This window comes from Cebidichthys violaceus, unplaced genomic scaffold (genome assembly GCF_023349555.1).
Source record: "Cebidichthys violaceus isolate CVI_PGR_0920_01 unplaced genomic scaffold, fCebVio1.0.p SCAF_57, whole genome shotgun sequence".
Lineage (NCBI taxonomy): Eukaryota > Metazoa > Chordata > Actinopteri > Perciformes > Stichaeidae > Cebidichthys > Cebidichthys violaceus.
In genome coordinates, this window is record NW_027176783.1 from 85,785 (window position 1) to 107,500 (window position 21,716).

Sequence of the window (21,716 nt, forward strand, 5' to 3'; positions counted from 1 at the left end):
ATATTTCTTTAAATTAAGGGACCAAAACGTTTTGGTATCAGTGATATCGACAAAAGTATTAAAACAAATGAAAAACACTGACAGAGAGAACTGTTAAAATTGTAACTTTATTTTTACATGATACAACTTGTTTGGCCTCTAGCCTCTTCACAATAAAAACACATTTCAATTGCAGTCTTCTTCTTCCTCACCCTCCTCATCCTCAGAGAGGTATTTACAGGCACATTTACACATTGTTGGCAAACTGTACAGTCAGTAGAAAAGCAGTCTGTGCTTCATCACATCTGATCCAGGACTCACTTTATACAAACCCTTTGAAGTTTTTATTCCCTTGTAGAAAAAACGTTTCAGTAACAAATAGAGCTCGACCAATCAGAGCCGAGGATCTGTTTCATCACGTCCCAGAAGATTAAAAAACTGTACAGGGATGAGGAGGTCCAACTAGGACCTTCTGCCACCATTAAAACAAATCATCATCATCATCACACACATGCAAAATTCTAATCTGATCAGTGAACTATAACTATCGAAAACAAGCAACACAGAGGAGAGATTAAAGATTAAACAGAGAGACTCATCAGAAACACTAGAAGAAGAAGAAGTACAGAAGATCATTCAACAAGCGTCTCATTTTATACCAAAATCTGTCACACAGGAAGTCTGGTTAGTTATTGCCTGATGGGACCAGTATCAGTCAGAGTCCATTTACACTGAAGAACATACAGGTCTCAAAGGGGTCCTGTCAGGGGTCCAGCAGAGTCCAGGAAGTATCATGTCAAGAGTCCAGGAGAGTCCAGCAGAGTCCAGCAGAGTCCAGGAAGTGTCCTGTTAAGAGTCCAGGAAGTGTCCTGTTAAGAGTCCAGGAGAGTCCAGCAGAGTCCAGGAAGTATTCTGTCAAGAGTCCAGGAGAGTCCAGGAAGTGTCCTGTTAAGAGTCCAGGAGAGTCCAAGAAGTATCCTGTCTTGCAGAGCTGCATATGAAGCCTGTTTAAACTCTGCATCTTCGCTTTGTGACACAAACAGCTGAAACAGGTTCTCTGTGACGTCATCAGTGACGTCCTCAGTGATGTCATCACATCAATAAACTGGTTATTGATTGATTCATACAGTCAAACGTTAACACGGATAATATCTTCACATGTCGCCCAACTGTCTTTGTTCATAAAAACAACCTTTGTCTTTCTAAAAATGTTATTGCTTTCTATTACATCATAACTGGGGGGGGGGGGGGGGGGGTGATATCAGAGAACGTGGAACATGGAGCATCAGCTCACTAAAACACCTCACCTTTGTTTTTTGGTGTGTATAACTGGATGTTCAGCTTCACAATAATCAGTGAGAAACAAAGAGTTTACTCGTCTATACTCTTTCTAGCTCGTCTGTAGTGTTTCTAGCTCGTCTATACTCTTTCTAGCTCGTCTGTAGTGTTTCTAGCTCGTCTACACTCTTTCTAGCTCGTCTGTACTGTTTCTAGCTAGCTCACACCGTAGGAGCTACAAAGATTCAACAGTTAACCCTTGACTTTGGCTACAATCTCAACTCAATCTAGTAAAAGAGTTGTGATTGTGTTTGTCAAACTAGCATAGCATTAGCATAATGCTATGCTAGCTGGACACCCAGTCATATTCAGGCAGTCTGGGTATTTGTAGATGATTAAGTTGTTGTTTTCCCTCCCTGGTTCAATAAGAGTCACACATTTAAATGAGTTTATGTTCCCATCATGCACTGGGATACATGCTCAATAAGGCAGCTGTAAGAACAGACAGCGCCATCTAGCTGCATGAAGGCACAGCTGGAATAAATAGGTATAAATAGGACTGACAGTATGTACATGTAATAAGTTAGTAAAGAGCAAACAAACAGAGTTTAAACATTTCAGATTGTTTCAGAAGGATTCTTGTTCTTAGTTCTTATTTCAGTTTCTACTCTCAATCAGCATGCTAAACAAGCATCACTGCTGTGTGCTGATTCAGCACTTGTTACACTGATATTAATGTAAAACCTGAATCCTGGCGAGTCAACGTGGACTCAACCTGGACCTGAGGAAGACTGAACCAGTGTGGGTCGGGTCCTGAGGGTGTCGGGTTTAAAAACACTCAGAATCCTGCTGGTTTCAGTAGTAAAAGCTAAAAATACTGTAGATACAAAACATCAGCAGGCAAGTAATCAATACATGTGATCAGTATAGAAACTATTGAAATTGTGCATTCTGACTCCACACAGACAGCCGAACCGCAGGGTACTCTGGGAAATGTAGTGCAAGGCAGCAGGTGATGATGAAACTCTCTGATTGGTTCGATTGTCGGGTCGGTCTAAAGACAGGTTCAGGTTTAGTTTGAGTAAAGGACTCTAGAGAACCAGGATCTCCTGAGTCTGAGTGTAAACACACACACACACACACACACACACACACACACACACACACACACACACACACAGCAGGAAGACAATGTTAACAGAATGATTTCCAGAGTTTCTGCAGACGTCCAACAGGAAGCTCGTCTTAGTGTCTTCAGAGGTCAGTGACTTTGTTCTCCACCAGGGCGGCGACCTGCTGCAGTCGATAGGCCAACTGCATCTTCTGACCTGAAGAGTCCTCCTCCAGAGACATGATGATCTGACAGACAGGTGGATACAGAGACGTATTACTGTGTAATTATGTGATTATTGAAGTGTGAGTGAGTGTGTGTGTGTGTGTGTGTGTGTGTGTGTGTGTGTGTGTGTGAGTGTTACCTGGTCATAATATTTGTTGATGTACTTGTAGAGTTCATGAAGAGCAACAACACTGTTCATCTCTGAGGCAAAACTCTGCAGACAAGAACACAATATTGAGTTAATATTGTTCATACGTAAATACACATACATACATACATATATATATATATACTGTATATGTATACATACATATACAGTATATATATATATATATATATGTATACATATGTATAAAATCTGTATCTCAATTTGTTTACTGACCCCAGACAGTTCAGTCAGAGTGGAGTTCATCTCCTGATAACAGCCTGACGCAGCGCTGTGGATATCACTGTAATACCTACAGACACACACACACACACACACACACACACACACACACACACACAAACACAGTTTATCACATTGGTGTTATGTGTTTAGAGAAACAATCATTATTTACAGTGTTGGTAAAGCTTGTGTCTGACTGTAACTGTAATGTAGTGAGAGTGTTTCTATGGTGAATGTAAAACTGTAAGTGTGTTTCCTCAGTAAAGTTACGACAGTGAGCCGTTGTTTCTGTTTAACACAGAGGTAAATGTGACAGGAAGCTGTCTCACCTCTCTACCAGCTGTTTGTATCGGGGGATCTCTCTGGCATACAGCAGCTTGTTGACAGGAGAATCCTGATTGGACAGAAATCATGTGGTCACATGACTGAACCACAGATGTTATCACAGTAAACTGACAGACAGACAGACAGACAGAGAGAGAGACAGGTCGTACCCGTCCTACTTTGTGCTCCGAGGTGGTGCAGGAGTCGATGAAGGTCTGAGCAATGACAGACAGGACGGCATCAATGCTGTCGGTTACCTGAACATCCAAAACAAACTGAGGGTTCTTCAGGATGTTCACCCAGAACCTGAGAGGGAGACTGCAGAGAGACAGACAGGTCAAAGCGACAGACAGGTCAGAGAGACAGACAGGTGTGCAGGTGTGCCTCTCACCTGTTGGTCTTCCAGATGTGGACTGTCTCTGGGTCGTCGATGCCGTGTTTCTCCGCCATGTCGTCCAGGAAGTCAAAGAAAAATCTGACGGCGATTGGAGGAGGACGCTTCGTACTGAGAATCGCCACGAAGACATCGTCCACGAACTTCTGCAGGGTCCCCTACAGAGAGACAGACAGGTAGAGAGTCAGACAGGTAGAGAGACAGACAGGTAGAGAGACAGACAGGTAAAGAGTCAGACAGGTAGAGAGACAGACAGGTAGAGAGACAGACAGGTAGAGAGTCAGACAGGTAGAGTCAGACAGGTAGAGAGACAGACAGGTAGAGAGTCAGACAGGTAGAGTCAGACAGGTAGAGTCAGACAGGTAGAGAGACAGACAGGTAGAGATACAGACAGGCATAAAGTCAGACAGGTAGAGAGACATCTAGAGAGTCAGACAGGTAGAGAGAGAGACAGGTAGAGAGACAGACAGGTAGATAGTCAGACAGGTAGAGAGACAGACAGGTAGAGAGACAGGCAGGTAGAGTCAGACAGGTAGAGAGACAGACAGGCATAAAGTCAGACAGGTAGAGAGACATCTAGAGAGTCAGACAGGTAGAGAGAGAGACAGGTAGAGAGACAGACAGGTAGATAGTCAGACAGGTAGAGAGACAGACAGGTAGAGAGACAGGCAGGTAGAGTCAGACAGGTAGAGAGACAGACAGGTAGAGAGACATGTAGAGAGTCAGACAGGTAGAGAGACATGTAGAGAGTCAGACAGGTAGAGAGAGAGACAGGTAGAGTCAGACAGGTAGAGAGAGAGACAGGTAGAGTCAGACAGGTAGAGAGAGGTAGGCTGCTTCAGTGCTAGGTGTGATTTAGTTTCACCTGGTCAAGGCCGAAAGCTGAGTTCATCTCAGGTTACACTTCCTTTCTCTCCCTCAACTTTCTTGCTCTAACTGAGACCTGGATCACACCAGAAAACACCACCACACCCACAGCTCTGTCAGATGTGTACTCTTTCTCTCACATTCCCAGAGCTGCGAGGCTTGGCTTACATCTGGAAGTGGATGACGACACACCACCTGAAGCTCAACCTGGACAAAACCGAGCTACTGTTCCTCCTGGTGAAGGGTTGCCCGCACTGAGACCTGTCCATCACCATCGATGATACTGACTCGGACTGCGAGGAACCTGGGTGTGACCCTGATGACCAACTGTCGTTCTCAGCAAACATCTCATCCGTTACACGCTCCTGCAGATTCCTGCTCTACAACATCAGGAGGATTCTCCTCTTCCTCACTGACGAGACGGTGCAGGTTCTCATCCAGGCTCTCATCATCTCCCGTCTGGACTACTGACACTCTCTACTCAACGGAGCCCCGGCGTCGGCCATCAGACCTCTGGTCTTGTCCAGAAAGCCGCAGCTCGCCTGGTGTTCAATCGGCCCAAGTTCTCCCACACAACTTCCTTTCTCCGTTCTCTACACTGGCTCCCTGTAAGAGCTCATCCAGTTTAAGACTCTGGTGCTAGAATACAGGGCAGTGAAATGAACAGCTCCTTCCACTTCGCTCTGCTGCCTTGGGTCGATCGGTCGCCCCGTCGCTCAGAGGTCCCTGCGGCCGATTGACCACGTCTGTTCTCTGTCCTAGTTCCTCAACGGTGGAATGAACACACATCTTTCATCAGGCTGAAAACTCACCTCTTCACACACACAGACAGACACACAGACAGATAGAGAGACACACAGACAGACACACAAACAGATAGATACACAGACAGACAGACACACAGACAGGTAGAGAGACACACAGACAGACACACAGACAGATAGAGAGACACACAGACAGACACACAGACAGATAGAGAGACACACAGACAGACACACAAACAGATAGACACACAGACAGACAGACACACAGACAGGTAGAGAGACACACAGACAGACACACAGACAGGTAGAGATACAGGTGTGTTACCTTCATGGACAGCAGGCGGGTCAGGTAGATCTCAGGTATGGCCTTGGCTCTCTCTCTCTCCCTCATGCTGCTCTTTCTGTGTTTTGGGATCTCTGGATCTTCGCTGCTCTTCACCAGGTGCCACAGACGAAGCCCCTCCTCCTCCTCGCCCTCCAGCATCGGAGTTTCTACACCAACCACACACAGGTTGTTCAGGTGTGTCTGCTTCTAATGCTTTAGCCCAAATCTAAAAGTTTAACTTATATTTGACCCTTTATTTATTTAACTGGACTACATGACGGAGCTCAGGTCTGGTTCTCTCTGATCTAGATGTTTGATAAGATCCTGTGATCTCGTTCTGTGTTTGTTGTGCTGTGTTGTGGATGTTCTCCATGCTCTGTGAGAAGAGTTGTGTTCTTACTTTCTCCAGTCTGGAAGACCTGGTTGACTCCACCTGAACTCTGAGAACGAGGAATCAGAGCGACTGTTGCTCCATCTGGAACCTGAGGAACGAGAGAGGAGATGATGGGTTGATAGCAGAGAACATGAGGAGAACATAAGGAGAACATGAGTGTAGCGGGGTTCCTCTGTTTTGTTCATTATTAAGCCGCAAATGAGCTGCAGACACAGTGACTTAATTTTCTTACGCGACAGGAGATCTTTTAACTCTTTTCCTTTTATCTTTATTTTACGCAGCAAAGCATTAAATACTCAAACAATATTCTCTGTCACACGGTAGAACAACAATATGCTCCCACGCTTAATGCAGCTGCTGCCGTCATGACGTCATTGAAACATGACAAAAGGGAGCGTTAATCATTAACATAAATGTTCCTGTTCTCCTCATGTTCCTGCGACAACATGAGGACAACACCAGGACAACACCAGGACAACACCAGGACAACACAAGGAGAACATGAGGACAACATGAGGAGAACTTGAGGAGAACATGAAGAGAACATGAGGACAACATGAGGAGAACATGAGGACAACATCAGGACAACATGAGGAGAACACAAGGGGAACAGGAGGAGAACAGGAGGACAACATGAGGAGAACATGAGGACAACACCAGGACAACAGGAGGAGAACAGGAGGACAACAAGAGGAGAACAGGAGGAGAACAGGAGGACAACATCAGGACAAAACAAGGAGAACACAAGGGGAACAGGAGGAGAACAGGAGGAGAACACAAGGAGAACATGAGGAGAACATGAGAAGAACATGAGGACAACATGACAACATGAGGAGAACTTGAGGAGAACATAAAGAGAACATGAGGACAACATGAGGACAACATGAGAACTTGAGGAGAACATGAGAAGAACATGAGGGCGTGAAGCTGCCCTGTGATTGGTCCGTCGTTACCTTGTAGTGCTGCAGAGTGTTGACTCGTTTCCAGCGACCATGAACCACTGCTGTGACGTCATCATCTGACAGGGTCAGGTGACCCGCTTGACCTGAACGCCACTCTGTCAATACAGGAACACAGGTCAGTATGAGCTGTCAATCAAACCCGACAAGTGAGACAGGTAGGTGTGTGCGTGCGTACCCAGGTCCAGACTATCTGCTGCTGGTCTCTGAGTGAACGGAGCTCCTCTGTAGACCTGATCCAGGATCTTATCCTTTACCTGCTCACAGACAAACCGGTGAGAGTTAGACAGGTAAGAGACAGACAGACAGGTAGGTGAGAGGCAGAGAGACAGGTGCCTACCTGTGTGATAGTGTCTGTGTCGAGCACTTTAACAGGACAAGGTTGAACCTCAACTCCATTCTTTACCAACACCATCAGAGTCTGAGGGAGAGAAACAGGTAAAAAAGTGAGACAGGTACGAGAGAGAGAGACGGGTACAGAGAGTGAGACAAGTATGGAGAGAGAGAAAGGTACAGAAGTGAGACAGGTACGAGAGAGAGAGACAGGTACGGAAGTGAGACAGGTACGAGAGAGAGAGAAAGGTACAGAAGTGAGACAGGTACGGAAGTGAGACAGGTACGAGAGAGAGAGACAGGTACGGAAGTGAGACAGGTATGGAAGTGAGACAGGTACGAGAGAGAGACAGGTACGAGAGAGAGAGATGGGTTCAGAAGTGAGACAAGTACGAGAGAGAGAGAGACAGGTACAGAGAGTGAGACAAGTACGAGAGAGAGAGACAGGTACAGAGAGTGACACAAGTATGGAGAGAGAGAAAGGTACGAGAGAGAGAGACAAGTATGGAGAGAGAGACAGGTACGGAAGTGAGACAGGTACGAGAGAGAGAGAAAGGTACAGAAGTGAGACAGGTACGGAAGTGAGACAGGTACGGAAGTGAGACAGGTACGAGAGAGAGAGACAGGTACGGAAGTGAGACAGGTACGAGAGAGAGAGAGAGACGGGTACAGAAGTGAGACAGGTACAGAAGTGAGACAGGTATGGAGAGAGACACAGGTACGGAAGTGAGACAGGTACGAGAGAGAGAGAAAGGTACAGAAGTGAGACAGGTACGGAAGTGAGACAGGTACGGAAGTGAGACAGGTACGAGAGAGAGAGACAGGTACGAGAGAGAGAGACAGGTACGGAAGTGAGACAGGTACGAGAGAGAGAGAGACGGGTACAGAAGTGAGACAGGTACGGAAGTGAGAAAGGTATGGAGAGAGAGAAAGGTACAGAAGTGAGACAGGTGAATAGAGAGAGTGAGACAGATGAATAGAGAGAGTGAGACAGGCGTTACCATAGAGCAGTACTCGATGTCCTCTCTCAGCAGGTGGCTGTCGTTCAGCGTTCGTTTAGCTTTTCCTGTCACAGAGTCAACCGGACCTTTATCCACCTGGTACTTTATGGCTCTGTAGAGCATGAAGAGAGGCTCACCCGCCACCTCCTGACAGACAGACAGGTGAGGGGGAGACAGGTTAGTGTTAGAGAGAGCGAGAGAGACAGAGAGAGAGAGAGAGACAGATCAGCACTAACCTTGAGGAAGGAATAGAGGCAGATCGACATCCAGTTGGTCAACATCTTCTCTACAACCGTCTCTGTCCTGAAACACAGACAGACAGACAGACTCATCAGTTACAGGTTAGAACAGCAGCTCCTTCCAGGCAGTCTGAAGACCCTAAAGGGGCCCAAGTGATCTGGATGCCGGGATGCTAGAACACAGCAGGACCTGAACCTGAGGGCCCTGATGGGATGTGGGTCCTCAAAGCCACCTGATGAAGGTTCATAGTGCTCATCGTGATGCTAACCCAAGAACTAAAGAGGAAGGCCTTTCAGCATGAACCAGCAAACATGAGGATCAGGACTGTTGACCTGGACTGGTGATCTGGGGGTCTGTTGGAGAACGCAGGGTTAGGGACTCGGAGGAAGACTCTATCACCTCAGATGCTAAAGACTCTGGAATTGTGGGGGTCTCTGGTAGACCAGGGTGGCGGTTTTTAATCAATTACTAATTTATCAACTTGTTTCTCCTCCCAGACTCCCAGAACTTTCGCTTCAGGAGAAGTGATGCGGATTCTGTGCTGGTCCACAGGTCCAGGACCAGCACAGAATCCACAGAAGGATTCTGTATCTGCGGCACGTTTCAAGTCATTAAACACGAATCAGCTGTTTAAAGTTGACACATTTCACAGATAAAGGTGTGTTTGTTGTACGTACCGGCGCAGCATGAGTTTGGGGTTCTTGGCGACGTACTGCTGAACCAGGTCCTGCAGCAGACTCTTCATCACCTCGGTGAAATACTCCAGTTTGTCGTGCAGGGCGATGGTGAGAAGACTGGCAACATAACCCCGGTCTCTCTGAGAGAACCCCTGCTGGGCCTCCAGAGTGTGGATGAACTGAGAGACAGAAACAGAACACACCGTCAGCTACCAGTTCAGCAGGTTACACCCCCACACCAACCGAGACCAGGTTCCATCAGCATCACATGACACATGACAGCGAAACCCTCTGATCGAGATACTGTTTTAATATAGCTTATTGTAACGCAAATTACGTAGCCAATCGTTGACTGCGCGCTACAATAAATATCTGGGTTAGACAGGTCACTTCCTGTTTACGTTTGGTTCCGCGGACAGAAAGTGAAAAGTGAACGTTCTGCGTCGTAACTAGACCGTGTGGGTTCTCAACTAATTCTGCAGTCAGCGGTGAGTTGTAACGAGACTGAATATAATTTCCAGCTGGCCTAGCATTTAGCCAGCTCCCGCTGGCTTAGCGGTTAGCAATTTTCGGTTAGCATAGCTGGTTTGCATAAATTGTTATTGGATTGTGTAGGTTTCTTCATTTTAGCCCTGTAATTATTTTAGGTTGTTTCTTTTTGTTTGAGCGATTCCTTCTGTGCAGTTGTTCAAACTAAAAACACTGTAAATAATTCTTAATATGATGTACAACATTAGAAATATTTTATTTATCCTTTAAAATGAAATGTTCATTCATTATTCCTTTTGACCTTTTTTTAGGTCAGGTTTTTTGTGAATCAGGGTTCCGGATCGTCCGGATCACCTGTAAAGTTTGGATGGCGAGCTACAGGATGGAGTTTTTCTGTGCTGTGGTAGGATCGAACTCAAAGACCTCAATGAACTCTTCCCAGGAATGAAGTGAACCTTTGTTTCTTTCCCCTCTGACTTATGAACTTTATTCATTTTTGTATGTTATGAATTTGTTTTGTTTAGAAAAGATTTACAATACAATGCTTAGTTACTTACCTGTGACTCTCGGTGGTTCCTTTGCAAAAATTGGGCTCCGTAGATGAGCCTAGTATCTAAAAACATTACAACTGGTCCCTGAATTCATTTTTACTTTAAAAGAAGATCGTACATGACATCGTCACATGACAGCGTCACATGACAGCATGACAGCGTCACACGACCCACCCTGGTGAGGAAGAGTCTGTTGTTGAGCAGGTTGTTGAGCTGCTGGAGGCCCTGCTCCACAGTCTGCCTCCTGGACTCTGGCAGGTCCAGCTGGCGGCTCAGCGGCGCCACCTGCTGACCCGGGAAGAAGACTCTCTCTGCATACGTCCTGTAGTCCAACAGGGGGAGTCCTGGTCCTCCTACATCACTGCTCAGGTCCATCATCTCTGTCATCAGGTCTAAAGGCAAGGCAAGGCAAGGCAAGTTTATTTGTATAGCACATTTCAACAACAATGTAATTCAAAGTGCTTCACATAAAACCATTAAAAGCATCAAAACATAATGCAAAAGAAAAGGAGATTTAAAAACAATTAAGAACATTCACTGAAACATTAAAAACAGGAACAGTCATTAAAACACTAAAAAGCAGTGTAAGAAAATAAAATACAGTAGTAAAATGCAGAAATGCAGGAAATTGATTAATATCCTTGAATCTGGTTCAATTAAAGACAGCAGTAAAACAAAGCAGAAGCAAACGTTCACGCCACTCTGTCAAAGTTACAAACTCTGAAAGGTCGGTGGTTCGACTCCTGCTGGACACAAACTCACCAGGACGGACTTTTACACACACGGTGTGAGTGGGTGAAGAAAGTTCTCAGGTGGAATAAATAGAGGGAAGATTGGCTAAATGGAAACGGCTGAAGCCACAGATGTCTTACAGATTCATGACTCTGGTCATTAACAATCTGGCCTGCATGGAACCACTTAAAGGCCTCACACACCGGCTACAGTACCTCTTAGTGGACTTCTGGCTGCATTGGGTCCCTCAGAGTGGACTGTTTTTACCAAAAGAGCAGGGGGGACAGGGTCTGGGACACATAGGTTCCAGTTTGTCCAGAGGTTTCTCACAGGTCCAGGTGGTTTGATGAGATGTAACAAACTATTTTATCTCATTAAGGGAACCAGATTCAGGACAGATCAGGTCTGTGGAGGACAGGAAGCCCGTCCTGTTTTCATCTCTTTGGGTGGATTTTATATTCATGAAAAGAATAAACAACATGGATGATTTCATTTTAAAGTGGTTGTATAAAGATAAAATGTGACCCTTAATATTAATATTAATATTCCTAAATGTTTCAGGTTTGACGAGTCAATAGTTACTAAATCCAGATTCCAGACCAGAGCCGAGACCTCCTGTTTGGACTTGATGCTGTATAAATACTTTGAGGTGAACTGAATTCAATGTGTTTGTGTACCGGTGAACTCTTTGCGACATTGATCTCCAACGTTGATCTCCAGAGTTTCCAACTGCAGCAAAACCTTCTTGTAGTCTCTGAGAGCCTGTTTACTCTTCCTCCTGCACACAAACACAAACAAGTTAGTAATCAAGTCTTCCTCCTACACAGTAGTTCAGGACCCTGATACTCTGCAGGGGCCCCAAGACCACATCCATGCACTTGGTGAAGGTGTGGGGGGGCGAGTGAGATGCCTGGGCCCCGTTCCATACTGGTATCCGGACATAGGGATCCTTGAGGCCCACAAGAACAGCCTGCATTACCGTCGGCACAGTTAACATCCTGTATTTCAGAGGCCTGAGGAACTTGTTTAGTCCCCTCAGGGTCCAAAACTGGCCCGAGTCCCATCCCACTTCTGGATGAGACAACATGGGGAATCAAACCCTGCCCACCTCCCTGATGGGGGAGTTTACCAGGAGAGTGGAGAACTCCTCTGCGACGATCGAGACTGTAGCCAACCTTGACGCAGGAGGGGCGCCAAGAAACTGGAACCGATACCTCCTGGGTCATTGTTGAAACCACCCAGGCCTGTGGGATCAGGACCAAGGCGAGTGCTGGGGGGGCCCCTCAGATCTCCCTGACTCCAGGTGGACTGGGGTTGTTAAAACCGGTGCCTTAACGCACCTGAACCTCACGAGCTGATCTACTCTGACCTACTTGTTCCTGAGAGTCTTGCTGCTCTCACAGTGGATCAATGGATCAGTGAATGCACAAGGTCTGGATCTATAAGTAGTAGTGGTGTGCCTTTAATTCCGACAGACAGACAGACAGACAGACAGACAGACAGGTGCCTACCTGTACATGAGGATGATGACCAGCACTGACAGGATGATGACAACTGCTCCCACCCCCAAACCAATCTGAGCAGCCAATGGAACGACAGACAGAGAGTCACTATCGTACTGAACCAAACCCAGGTCCACCCGCAGGTTCCCCATAAACACCTGAGAGACAGACAGGCAAAGAGAGAGACAGGGAGAGAGAGAGACATACAGTTAGGTCCATAAATATTTGGACATTGACACAATTTTCATCATTTTGGCTCTGTACACCACCACAATGGATTTTGAATGAAACAATCAAGATGTGCTTTAAGTGCAGACTTTCAGCTTTAATTTGAGGGTATTTACATCCCAATCAGGTAAACGGTGTAGGAATTACAACACATTTTATATGTGGCCCCTCCTTTTTAAGGGGGGGTTAGGGTTAGTGTGAGTGGGAGAGAGAGACAGGCAGACAGACCGTCAGATGGACTGACTGTGGGAGAGAGAGACAGGCAGACAGACAGTTATATGAACTGAGTGAGTGAGTGAGACAGGCAAACAGACAGTTATATGAACTGAGTGAGTGAGACAGGCAGACAGACAGTTATATGTACTGAGTGAGTGAGTGAGACAGGTGGACAGACAGTCATCTGGATTGAGTGAGAAGAGCAGACAGACAGTTATATGTACTGAGTGAGTGGGAGAGAGAGACAGGCAGACAGACAGTCAGATGGACTGACTGTGTGGGAGAGAGAGACAGGCAGACAGACAGTTACATTGACTGAGTGATTTGGAGAGAGAGACAGGCAGACAAATAGTTATTTGTACTGAGTGAGTGAGACAGGCAGACAGACAGTTATTTGTACTGAGTGAGTGAGTGAAAGAGGCAGACAGACAGTTATATGTACTGAGTGAGTGAGAGAGACAGGAGGACAGACAGTCATCTGGATTGAGTGAGAAGAGCAGACAGACAATTATATGTACTGAGTGAGTGGGAGAGAGAGACAGGCAGACAGACAGTTAGATGGACTGAGTGAGTGGGAGAGAGAGACAGGCAGACAGACAGTTAGATGGACTGAGTGTGTGGGAGAGAGAGACAGGCAGACAGACAGTTTGATGGACTGAGTGATTTGGAGAGAGAGACAGGCAGACAGACAGTCAGATGGACTGAGTGTGTGGGAGAGAGAGAGACAGGCAGACAGACAGTTATATGAACTGAGTGAGTGAGACAGGCAGACAGACAGTTATATGTACTGAGTGCGTGAGTGAGACAGGTGGACAGACAGTCATCTGGATTGAGTGAGAAGAGCAGACAGACAGTTTTATGTACTGAGTGAGTGGGAGAGAGAGACAGGCAGAGAGACAGTCAGATGGACTGACTGTCAGGGAGAGAGAGACAGGCAGACAGACAGTTACATTGACTGAGTGATTTGGAGAGAGAGACAGGCAGACAGGCAGTTATATGGAGTGAGTGAGTGAGACAGGCAGACAGACAGACAGTTATCTGTACTGAGTGAGTGAGTGAGACAGACAGACAGTTACATGTACTGAGTGTGTAGAGAGAGACAGACAGTGTGTGTGTGTGTGTGTGTGTGTGTGTGTGTGTGTGTCATTGGTTCCCATGGTGACGACGCAGCAGTTGGAGAGTCTGTGTGTTTATAAACATTAGTAATTAGCTCAAGCACGAACACCTGTGAGCCTGCCGCCTTTTCATTAGAAAAAAACTGGAAAACACCTGTCAAACAAAACCACAAAACTCCCATAACCATAGCCCCTATTGCTCCGATATTAAGACTGAAGTGCAAGGATGACTTCAAGAACAGATCATGCGAATATTGGATCTGTAGTGTAAAAAAAAGTGGCTTCAATGGCGATTTAGAAATGGGGTACAGTTGTCTGTGCAAGACTTTTTTGAAGTACGTTTTAACATTGGGGTCTATGGAGGAGAAAGTTGGTTTTCCTCTCAAGTAAAGGCTTTTGAGCCTGTGGGATTCCAAAGTCATATGTCTACGACAAGGACAAGATTAGCTACGTTTCCATCCAAAAATTATGCATGTAGAGTGAAAATTGAGGAGTCAGTCGCAAAAGACAAATATTTTTTTCACAGGAATCTCAAGCTTCTCTTCACTCTAGCGGTGACATCACGCACTCTAAGCTGCGCAATACACACCCATTATAAAAGCAGAAAAGGACTGAAAAACACATGAAAGCAAAAATGCTACTATTCAAAAAGTGTAAAAGATATCAAAATGATTATAACATACAATCATTGGTCAGGGTTTTCTCAACATTTGAAAGTTTAAATGATGTCTGTAGCTGAAAGTATGAGGAAGTAGAAGGATCTGAAAGTTGAACAAGTTTAAGAGGATTTAAAAATATTCTCCATAGACATCCCATTCAAAAAATAAGTTGTAAAAAGCTTAATAATTCAAAAAGTTGAAAGATTAGAAAAATTATGAGAAATAGCACCCCTCTCCTGAAAAAGCTGAACATTTATATAGTTGAATGGTTTCTGTAGCTTAAGAAATGTGGAAGTTATTAAGTGCCAAAATACGTACGGAAGAAATAGTTGAATAAAGATTCGAAGAACAATACTTGGAATGCTGAATCAGCATTCCAACAATAACAAACTGTTACCTGGAGGCTGGGCAGCTCATTGCTGTCCTCTACACTCATTGGTTGGATCTCTGGAGGTTCACAGTACAGGTGAGTGTTGTCCAGAGTTTTCACGTCACACTCCTGATCTCCAAGTCGAGCCGTCACTTCCTGTCTGGAGATGGCTCTGGTCAGGTCCAGACCCTGAGGGTCGCCAAGGAAACACAGAACTCAGACATGTTTGATTTGTTATTGGAGAACCAAGGAGAACATAGGAGAACAAGGGAGAACCAAGGAGAACAAAGACAGTTTTACCTCCACAGCGATCACTCCTCCGGGTTTAAACCGATACGGGACGTCTGGAGCTTCTCTGTTCAAAGGAAACAACTCTGGGTTCGGATAATACATGAAGCTTTTACCCTGAGAGACAGACATGCAGAGAGAGAGACAGGTGTGTCCATCAGAACCAGCAATAACCCCTCCTCTTTATCAGAGAGAGAGACATGCAGAGAGAGAGACAGGTGTGTCCATCAGAACCAGCAATAACCCCTCCTCTTCATCAGAGAGAGAGAGACAGGCAGAGAGACAGACAGGTGTCTCCATCAGAACAGAATCTCTGCATTTTATCAACTTTTATTGTGAAAACGTTGATGCTAACATGCTAACTGTGAAGGAGGAGAGACAGACAGAGAGAGAGACAGACAGGCTCTTTATGTCTCTGATCACAGATATTGATCTCCCCTGCAGACTCTGTCTATTACAGACCATAATATCATATCACCATGGAAACCATTTTATTCTCCACCGCCTCCAGATGTTCATCCTGACAGACAGAAAAGCAGAAAGACAGACAGGTACCTTGATGGTCTCATAGTGGACTCTGACGTTGTCCAGCTGAAACCAGACGCCCTTCACTTTGACCTCTGGGCTCACTTTGGGAGTCGGACACGTCATCTGAGAGGACGACAGGACGGAGCAGGGCTCTGACACCTGAGCGACAGACAGGTGGACAGGGAGAGACATGAGAGACAGACAGGTGGACAGAGAGAGAAAGACATGAGACACAGACAGGTGAAGAGAGGGAAAGACAGGAGAGACACACAGGTGAAGAGAGGGACCGACATGAGAGACACACAGGTGAAGAGAGACACACAGGAGAGACACACAGGTGGACAGGGAGAGAAAGACATGAGACACAGACAGGTGAAGAGAGGGAAAGACAGGAGAGACACACAGGTGGACAGGGAGAGAAAGACATGAGAGACACACAGTTGAAGAGAGACAGACAGGAGAGACACACAGGTGGACAGGAGAGACACAAGAGAGACAGACAGGTGGACAGAGAGAGACAGGAGAGACAGACAGGTGAAGAGAGAGAGAGACAGGTGCAGAGAGACAGATAGGAGAGACAGACATTAGTCAGGACGTCATGACCACTCTAATCTCTGATTGGTTGATCTCACCGTTGTCATTGTGCTGTTGAAGACCAGCTGCTTGGCGATGAGCAGAGCCAATCTTCTTCTCCGCTTCACCCTCTGGACCTCCAAAGGCTCCACCCACACCGATATGATTGGCTGCTGCACAACGCCAAGGTTCTTGCCCGTCACCATGATGACACGCCCCCCTCTGAGGACAGGACGTAGTCACCTGATTAGAACTTATTGATGATTGATTATTGGCAATCAGGTTCTTAGATGATTGATTATTGATGATCAGTTCTTACTCGTAGAAGCTCTCTGCAGGTGAGGCGTCCGTGATGACCGGGTTGTCAAGGTAACGGAAGGTAACCTTGGTAACGGTTTTCTCCGCTTTACCGAACAGAACCCGAAGTTTGACCTCTTTAGTCTGATTACTGGGACCAGTCTGACACACTAACTGGGAGTCAGTGACCTCCTCCACACTGAGAGAAGACAAGGAGAGGGAACAAGGACACAAGGAGAGGAGACAAGTATACAAGGAGAGGAAACAAGGAATCAAGGAGAGGAGTAGAGGAATCAAGGAGAGGGTACAAGGAAAAAAGAAGAGGAGACAAAGAAAGCATTTTCACTTGTCAATCAGATTTTTTGTTTTCAGCAGGTGGAACAAGAAATGAATGAAGTTTATTACAACAGTATAAAGTAGTAGTAGTAGTAGTAGCAGTAGTAGTAGTAGTAGTAGTAGCAGTAGTAGTAGTAGTAGTAGTAGTAGTAGTAGTAGCAGCAGTTGTAGTAGTAGTAGTATCAGTAGTGCTAGCAGTAGTATTAGTAGCAGCAGTTGAAGTACTAGTAGTAGCAGTAGTACTAGTATCAGAAATATTAGTAGTAGTATCAGTAGTAGTATTAGTATTAGTAGCAGTAGTACTAGTAGCAGTAGTATTTGTAGTAGTGGTAGTAATGTAGTACTCACATGTAGCACGGTTGGGGACCCAGGAAGGCACTCAGGTCAGACTTTTGTCCGGTCAGCAGCTGTCGTCCTCTGATAGTCAGTCTGGTTCCTCCAGAGACCGGACCTTTATCAGGAACAAGATCCAGGAGCTGTGGGTCCTGAACGCAAAAACACACATTGTTTAAAATAATGCATCAAAACTATTCTTACTGACATCAATACAAGTTCACGACAGTTGCAACGCTTTTTCAATAACGGTTGAAATAGATCGACACAGGATGGTGGTGGACTCTGAATCCATCGGACCGGGTCCCAACACACACAAGAGCAGGGGTACGCTGGTCCTGGACCTGGTTTCTGGGGGTTCCTCTGCAAGGAGTCTTGGTGAGACGCTCAGGAGAAGGACTCAGCTGGTTCAACATCTGGACAACAATGTCTGTTACCTGATAGGTGAAGATCTGTTGTGACTTTCCAGGTGGAGTTGTCCCCACGGTAACCAGGACAGGCCCCTCCTTCTGCTTCCCACTGGACTGCAGCTCACACACAACCCTATAAACACACACACACACACACACACACACACACACACACACACACACACACACACACACACACACACACACACACACACTAGTACCTCAAAGTTGTACCTGAGATAAAGTGTGCTGTCAGGTGAGACGTGTCTGTGTGTGTGTGTGTGTGTGTGTGTGTGTGTGTGTGTGTGTGAGACGTGTGTCTGTGTGTGTGTGTGTGTGTGTTACCTGGTCGAGATCTGGTATCCTTCAGGTTGAGGTGGACACTGAACACCTGCAACTGTGACTCCGCCCACCACATCCTGGTACCTCATCCCCAGATTGGACCCTGTGATGGTCACTAGAATCCCGCCCTCCAGCGGACCGGAGACAGGACGCACCTGCAGACAGGTGAGCAGACAGACAGACAGTTTGAATGTTTCCATGGCAACAGACGAGCCCTCTCCAAACATGATACTCACCTGTGTGATCTGAGGAGGCGGGCAGGTGTCTGCAGGTACGCTGGTACAGGATTGGTTGTAAACACAACTGGGGGCGGGACTTCCTGAACACCAAACACAGCCATACTCCTCAGGCACTGCCCGGCACTGTGAGCAATCTGATTGGCCGGCAGAACAGTCGTACAGCTGGACTGAATAACACAGGGAACAAATATCAGCCAATGAGATCTCTCATTCACACACACACACACACACACACACACACACACACACACACACAGAAAAACACAGACACACACACACACACACACACACACACACACACACACACAGAGACAACACAGACACACACACACACACAGAAAAACACAGACACACACACACACACACACACACACACACACAGACAACACAGACACACACACACACACACACACACACACACACACACACACACACAGACAACACAGACACACACACACACACACACACACACACAGAAAAACACAGACACACACACACACACACACACACACAGAAAAACACAGAAAAACACAGACACACACACACACACACACAAAAACACAGACACACACACACACACACACACAGACACACACACAGACAGACACACAGACAGACACACACACCTACACGTACACACAGACACACACACAAACACACACACACACACCTACACACACACACACACACAGACAAACACACACACAGAGACACACACAGACACACACACGTCAGGTTCTTACGTCGGAGGCCAGGTGAGATGTCGATGCGTCTCTCTCCTCTACGCAGGTAGACAGCACTGGAGTACTGAAGCTGACTGACAGCATACTGAAACTACACACAGACAGACAGGTGGATATACAGACAGGTGGTGACAGACAGACAGGTGGATATACAGACAGGTGGTGACAGACAGCTTCATTAACTTCAGAATCGTCTCTCAGATGATGAAAACACAACTCTTAGTGTCTAGTTTATATAACATCCTACTAACTTAATTCTACTAACAGATCCTTATAAATCCTCCACTCTCTTTAATTAAGTAGCATTAGCATTAGCATTAGCACATGAGGTGGTGTTACCTGATGGGGGCTGCAGATGAAGGTGTGTGTGTTGTCAGGTTTTTTCTCTACAGCAGCTGGCAGATTAATCTGGACTCCTTCGATTTGTACAACACACACATACTGAGCTTCATCCTGCATGAGAAACAAAGTATTATAATATACACACATATATATATATATATATATATATATATATATATATATATATATATACACACATGTATATATGTATATACAGGTATATACATGTGTATATTTGATATATCATCCAGGACCACAGTCCTATGATCAAATTACTACTACTATGGGGGTCCTTAGTGTTAACTAGTGGGTCCTTAGTGTTAACCAGAGGGTCCTTAGTGTTAACTAGTGGGTCCTTCGTGTTAACCAGAGGGTCCTTAGTGTTAACTAGTGGGTCCTTAGTGTTAACTAGTGGGTCCTTCGTGTTAACCAGAGGGTCCTTAGTGTTAACTAGTGGGTCCTTAGTGTTAATCAGAGGGTCCTTAGTGTTAACTAGTGGGTCCTTAGTGTTAATCAGAGGGTCCTTAGTGTTAACTAGTGGGTCCTTAGTGTTAATCAGATGGTCCTTCGTGTTAACTAGTGGGTCCTTAGTGTTAATCAGAGGGTCCTTCGTGTTAACTAGTGGGTCCTTAGTGTTAACCAGAGGGTCCTTAGTGTTAACTAGTGGGTCCTTAGTGTTAACCAGAGGGTCCTTAGTGTTAACTAGTGGGTCCTTAGTGTTAATCAGAGGGTCCTTCGTGTTAACTAGTGGGTCCTTAGTGTTAACCAGAGGGTCCTTAGTGTTAACTAGTGGGTCCTTAGTGTTAATCAGAGGGTCCTTCGTGTTAATCAGAGGGTCCTTAGTGTTAATCAGAGGGTCCTTCGTGTTAATCAGAGGGTCCTTAGTGTTAACTAGTGGGTCCTTAGTGTTAACTAGTGGGTCCTTAGTGTTAACCAGAGGGTCCTTAGTGTTAACTAGTGGGTCCTTCGTGTTAACCAGAGGGTCCTTCGTGTTAACTAGTGGGTCCTTAGTGTTAATCAGAGGGTCCTTAGTGTTAACTAGTGGGTCCTTCGTGTTAACCAGAGGGTCCTTAGTGTTAACTAGTGGGTCCTTAGTGTTAATCAGAGGGTCCTTAGTGTTAACTAGTGGGTCCTTAGTGTTAACCAGAGGGTCCTTAGTGTTAACTAGTGGGTCCTTAGTGTTAATCAGAGGGTCCTTCGTGTTAACTAGTGGGTCCTTAGTGTTAATCAGAGGGTCCTTAGTGTTAACCAGAGGGTCCTTATTGTATATATTGTGTACTATTATGTACATATATACTTTGATATGATCATTATAAACAGTTCTCACAGTGTAGACGTCCAGGTTTCGTCCCCTCAGCACCACGGTGGTGGTCAGGCCCAAAGGCACTAAGGCAGAACTCTGCAGGGCGAAAACCAAAGGACAAGAAGTGGGGCCAGAAGACTCCTGTTGACAGACAGGAGACAGGGTGAAACAGACCTACCGAGACAGACAGATAGGCAGACAGACAGACAGGTTGTCTCACTCTCTGGTTGAGGATGATGTGTTGGTTGGCACAGCTGTGGTTGTGAGTGCAGAGTTGATCCAGAGGACACCAGTTACACCTCCAGACACTGATGAGACACGCCAGACACCTGAAAGCATCACCATCATCATCATCATCTTCATCAAGACTGTACTGGGTGTACATAAAGACTGTACTGGTGTATATTAAGACTGTACTGGATGTACATAAAGACTGTACTGGTGTACATTAAGTACATTAAGTAAATGGTGTATATTATTTCTTACTGGGAGCTCTGGTTCAGGCGGCTCACAGCTCCACAGTCATAGAAGGTCATGTTGCCCGTGGCGACGGTCACATGACCAAACATCAGTGACACCGGCAGGATCATGTGATCTGGAAGCAGAGTCACAGGAACAGGAGGTGAGAACAGTGGTAGATGTAATCACATACTAACAAAAGTATCATGTGATCTATGCGATCCATGATGTCACATGACCGTGGTATTGTTTATTGGTTTACTTCAGAGAGATCAATCTTCTAAGAATGGTTTATCTAACCGTTAGTATGCAGAACATAATGATTAAGTGTGTACTACGTTAGTATGCAGTACATTAGTATACAGTACATACTGAGTGAGAAAGCATTATGCAGTACATTAG

At 45.7% G+C, this 21,716-nt stretch overlaps 1 protein-coding gene across 1 annotated transcript in view; it reads right to left on the bottom strand.

Annotated features, from left to right (window-relative positions):
- Positions 1-88: 88 nt before the first annotated feature.
- plxnb3 (plexin B3) overlaps positions 89-21,716 on the bottom strand; it is a 64,969-nt gene continuing 43,341 nt past the window's right edge. The window contains exons 10-40 of the mRNA XM_068732123.1: positions 21,342-21,450; positions 21,076-21,184; positions 20,880-20,996; positions 19,550-19,663; positions 19,211-19,301; positions 18,465-18,634; positions 18,232-18,383; positions 17,914-18,019; positions 17,492-17,628; positions 16,830-17,006; positions 16,570-16,732; positions 15,965-16,096; positions 15,422-15,526; positions 15,149-15,310; positions 12,543-12,691; positions 11,709-11,809; positions 10,474-10,691; positions 9,260-9,438; positions 8,579-8,645; positions 8,343-8,489; positions 7,349-7,429; positions 7,187-7,265; positions 7,003-7,106; positions 6,056-6,137; positions 5,656-5,822; positions 3,697-3,857; positions 3,476-3,623; positions 3,311-3,375; positions 2,976-3,051; positions 2,733-2,807; positions 89-2,616 (exon numbers count right to left, since the gene is read on the bottom strand). Coding sequence (XP_068588224.1) covers positions 2,512-2,616; positions 2,733-2,807; positions 2,976-3,051; positions 3,311-3,375; positions 3,476-3,623; positions 3,697-3,857; positions 5,656-5,822; positions 6,056-6,137; positions 7,003-7,106; positions 7,187-7,265; positions 7,349-7,429; positions 8,343-8,489; positions 8,579-8,645; positions 9,260-9,438; positions 10,474-10,691; positions 11,709-11,809; positions 12,543-12,691; positions 15,149-15,310; positions 15,422-15,526; positions 15,965-16,096; positions 16,570-16,732; positions 16,830-17,006; positions 17,492-17,628; positions 17,914-18,019; positions 18,232-18,383; positions 18,465-18,634; positions 19,211-19,301; positions 19,550-19,663; positions 20,880-20,996; positions 21,076-21,184; positions 21,342-21,450 — 3,848 coding nt within the window. The 3' untranslated portion in view covers positions 89-2,511. The remainder of the gene's footprint in view (positions 2,617-2,732; positions 2,808-2,975; positions 3,052-3,310; positions 3,376-3,475; positions 3,624-3,696; positions 3,858-5,655; positions 5,823-6,055; positions 6,138-7,002; positions 7,107-7,186; positions 7,266-7,348; positions 7,430-8,342; positions 8,490-8,578; positions 8,646-9,259; positions 9,439-10,473; positions 10,692-11,708; positions 11,810-12,542; positions 12,692-15,148; positions 15,311-15,421; positions 15,527-15,964; positions 16,097-16,569; positions 16,733-16,829; positions 17,007-17,491; positions 17,629-17,913; positions 18,020-18,231; positions 18,384-18,464; positions 18,635-19,210; positions 19,302-19,549; positions 19,664-20,879; positions 20,997-21,075; positions 21,185-21,341; positions 21,451-21,716) is intronic.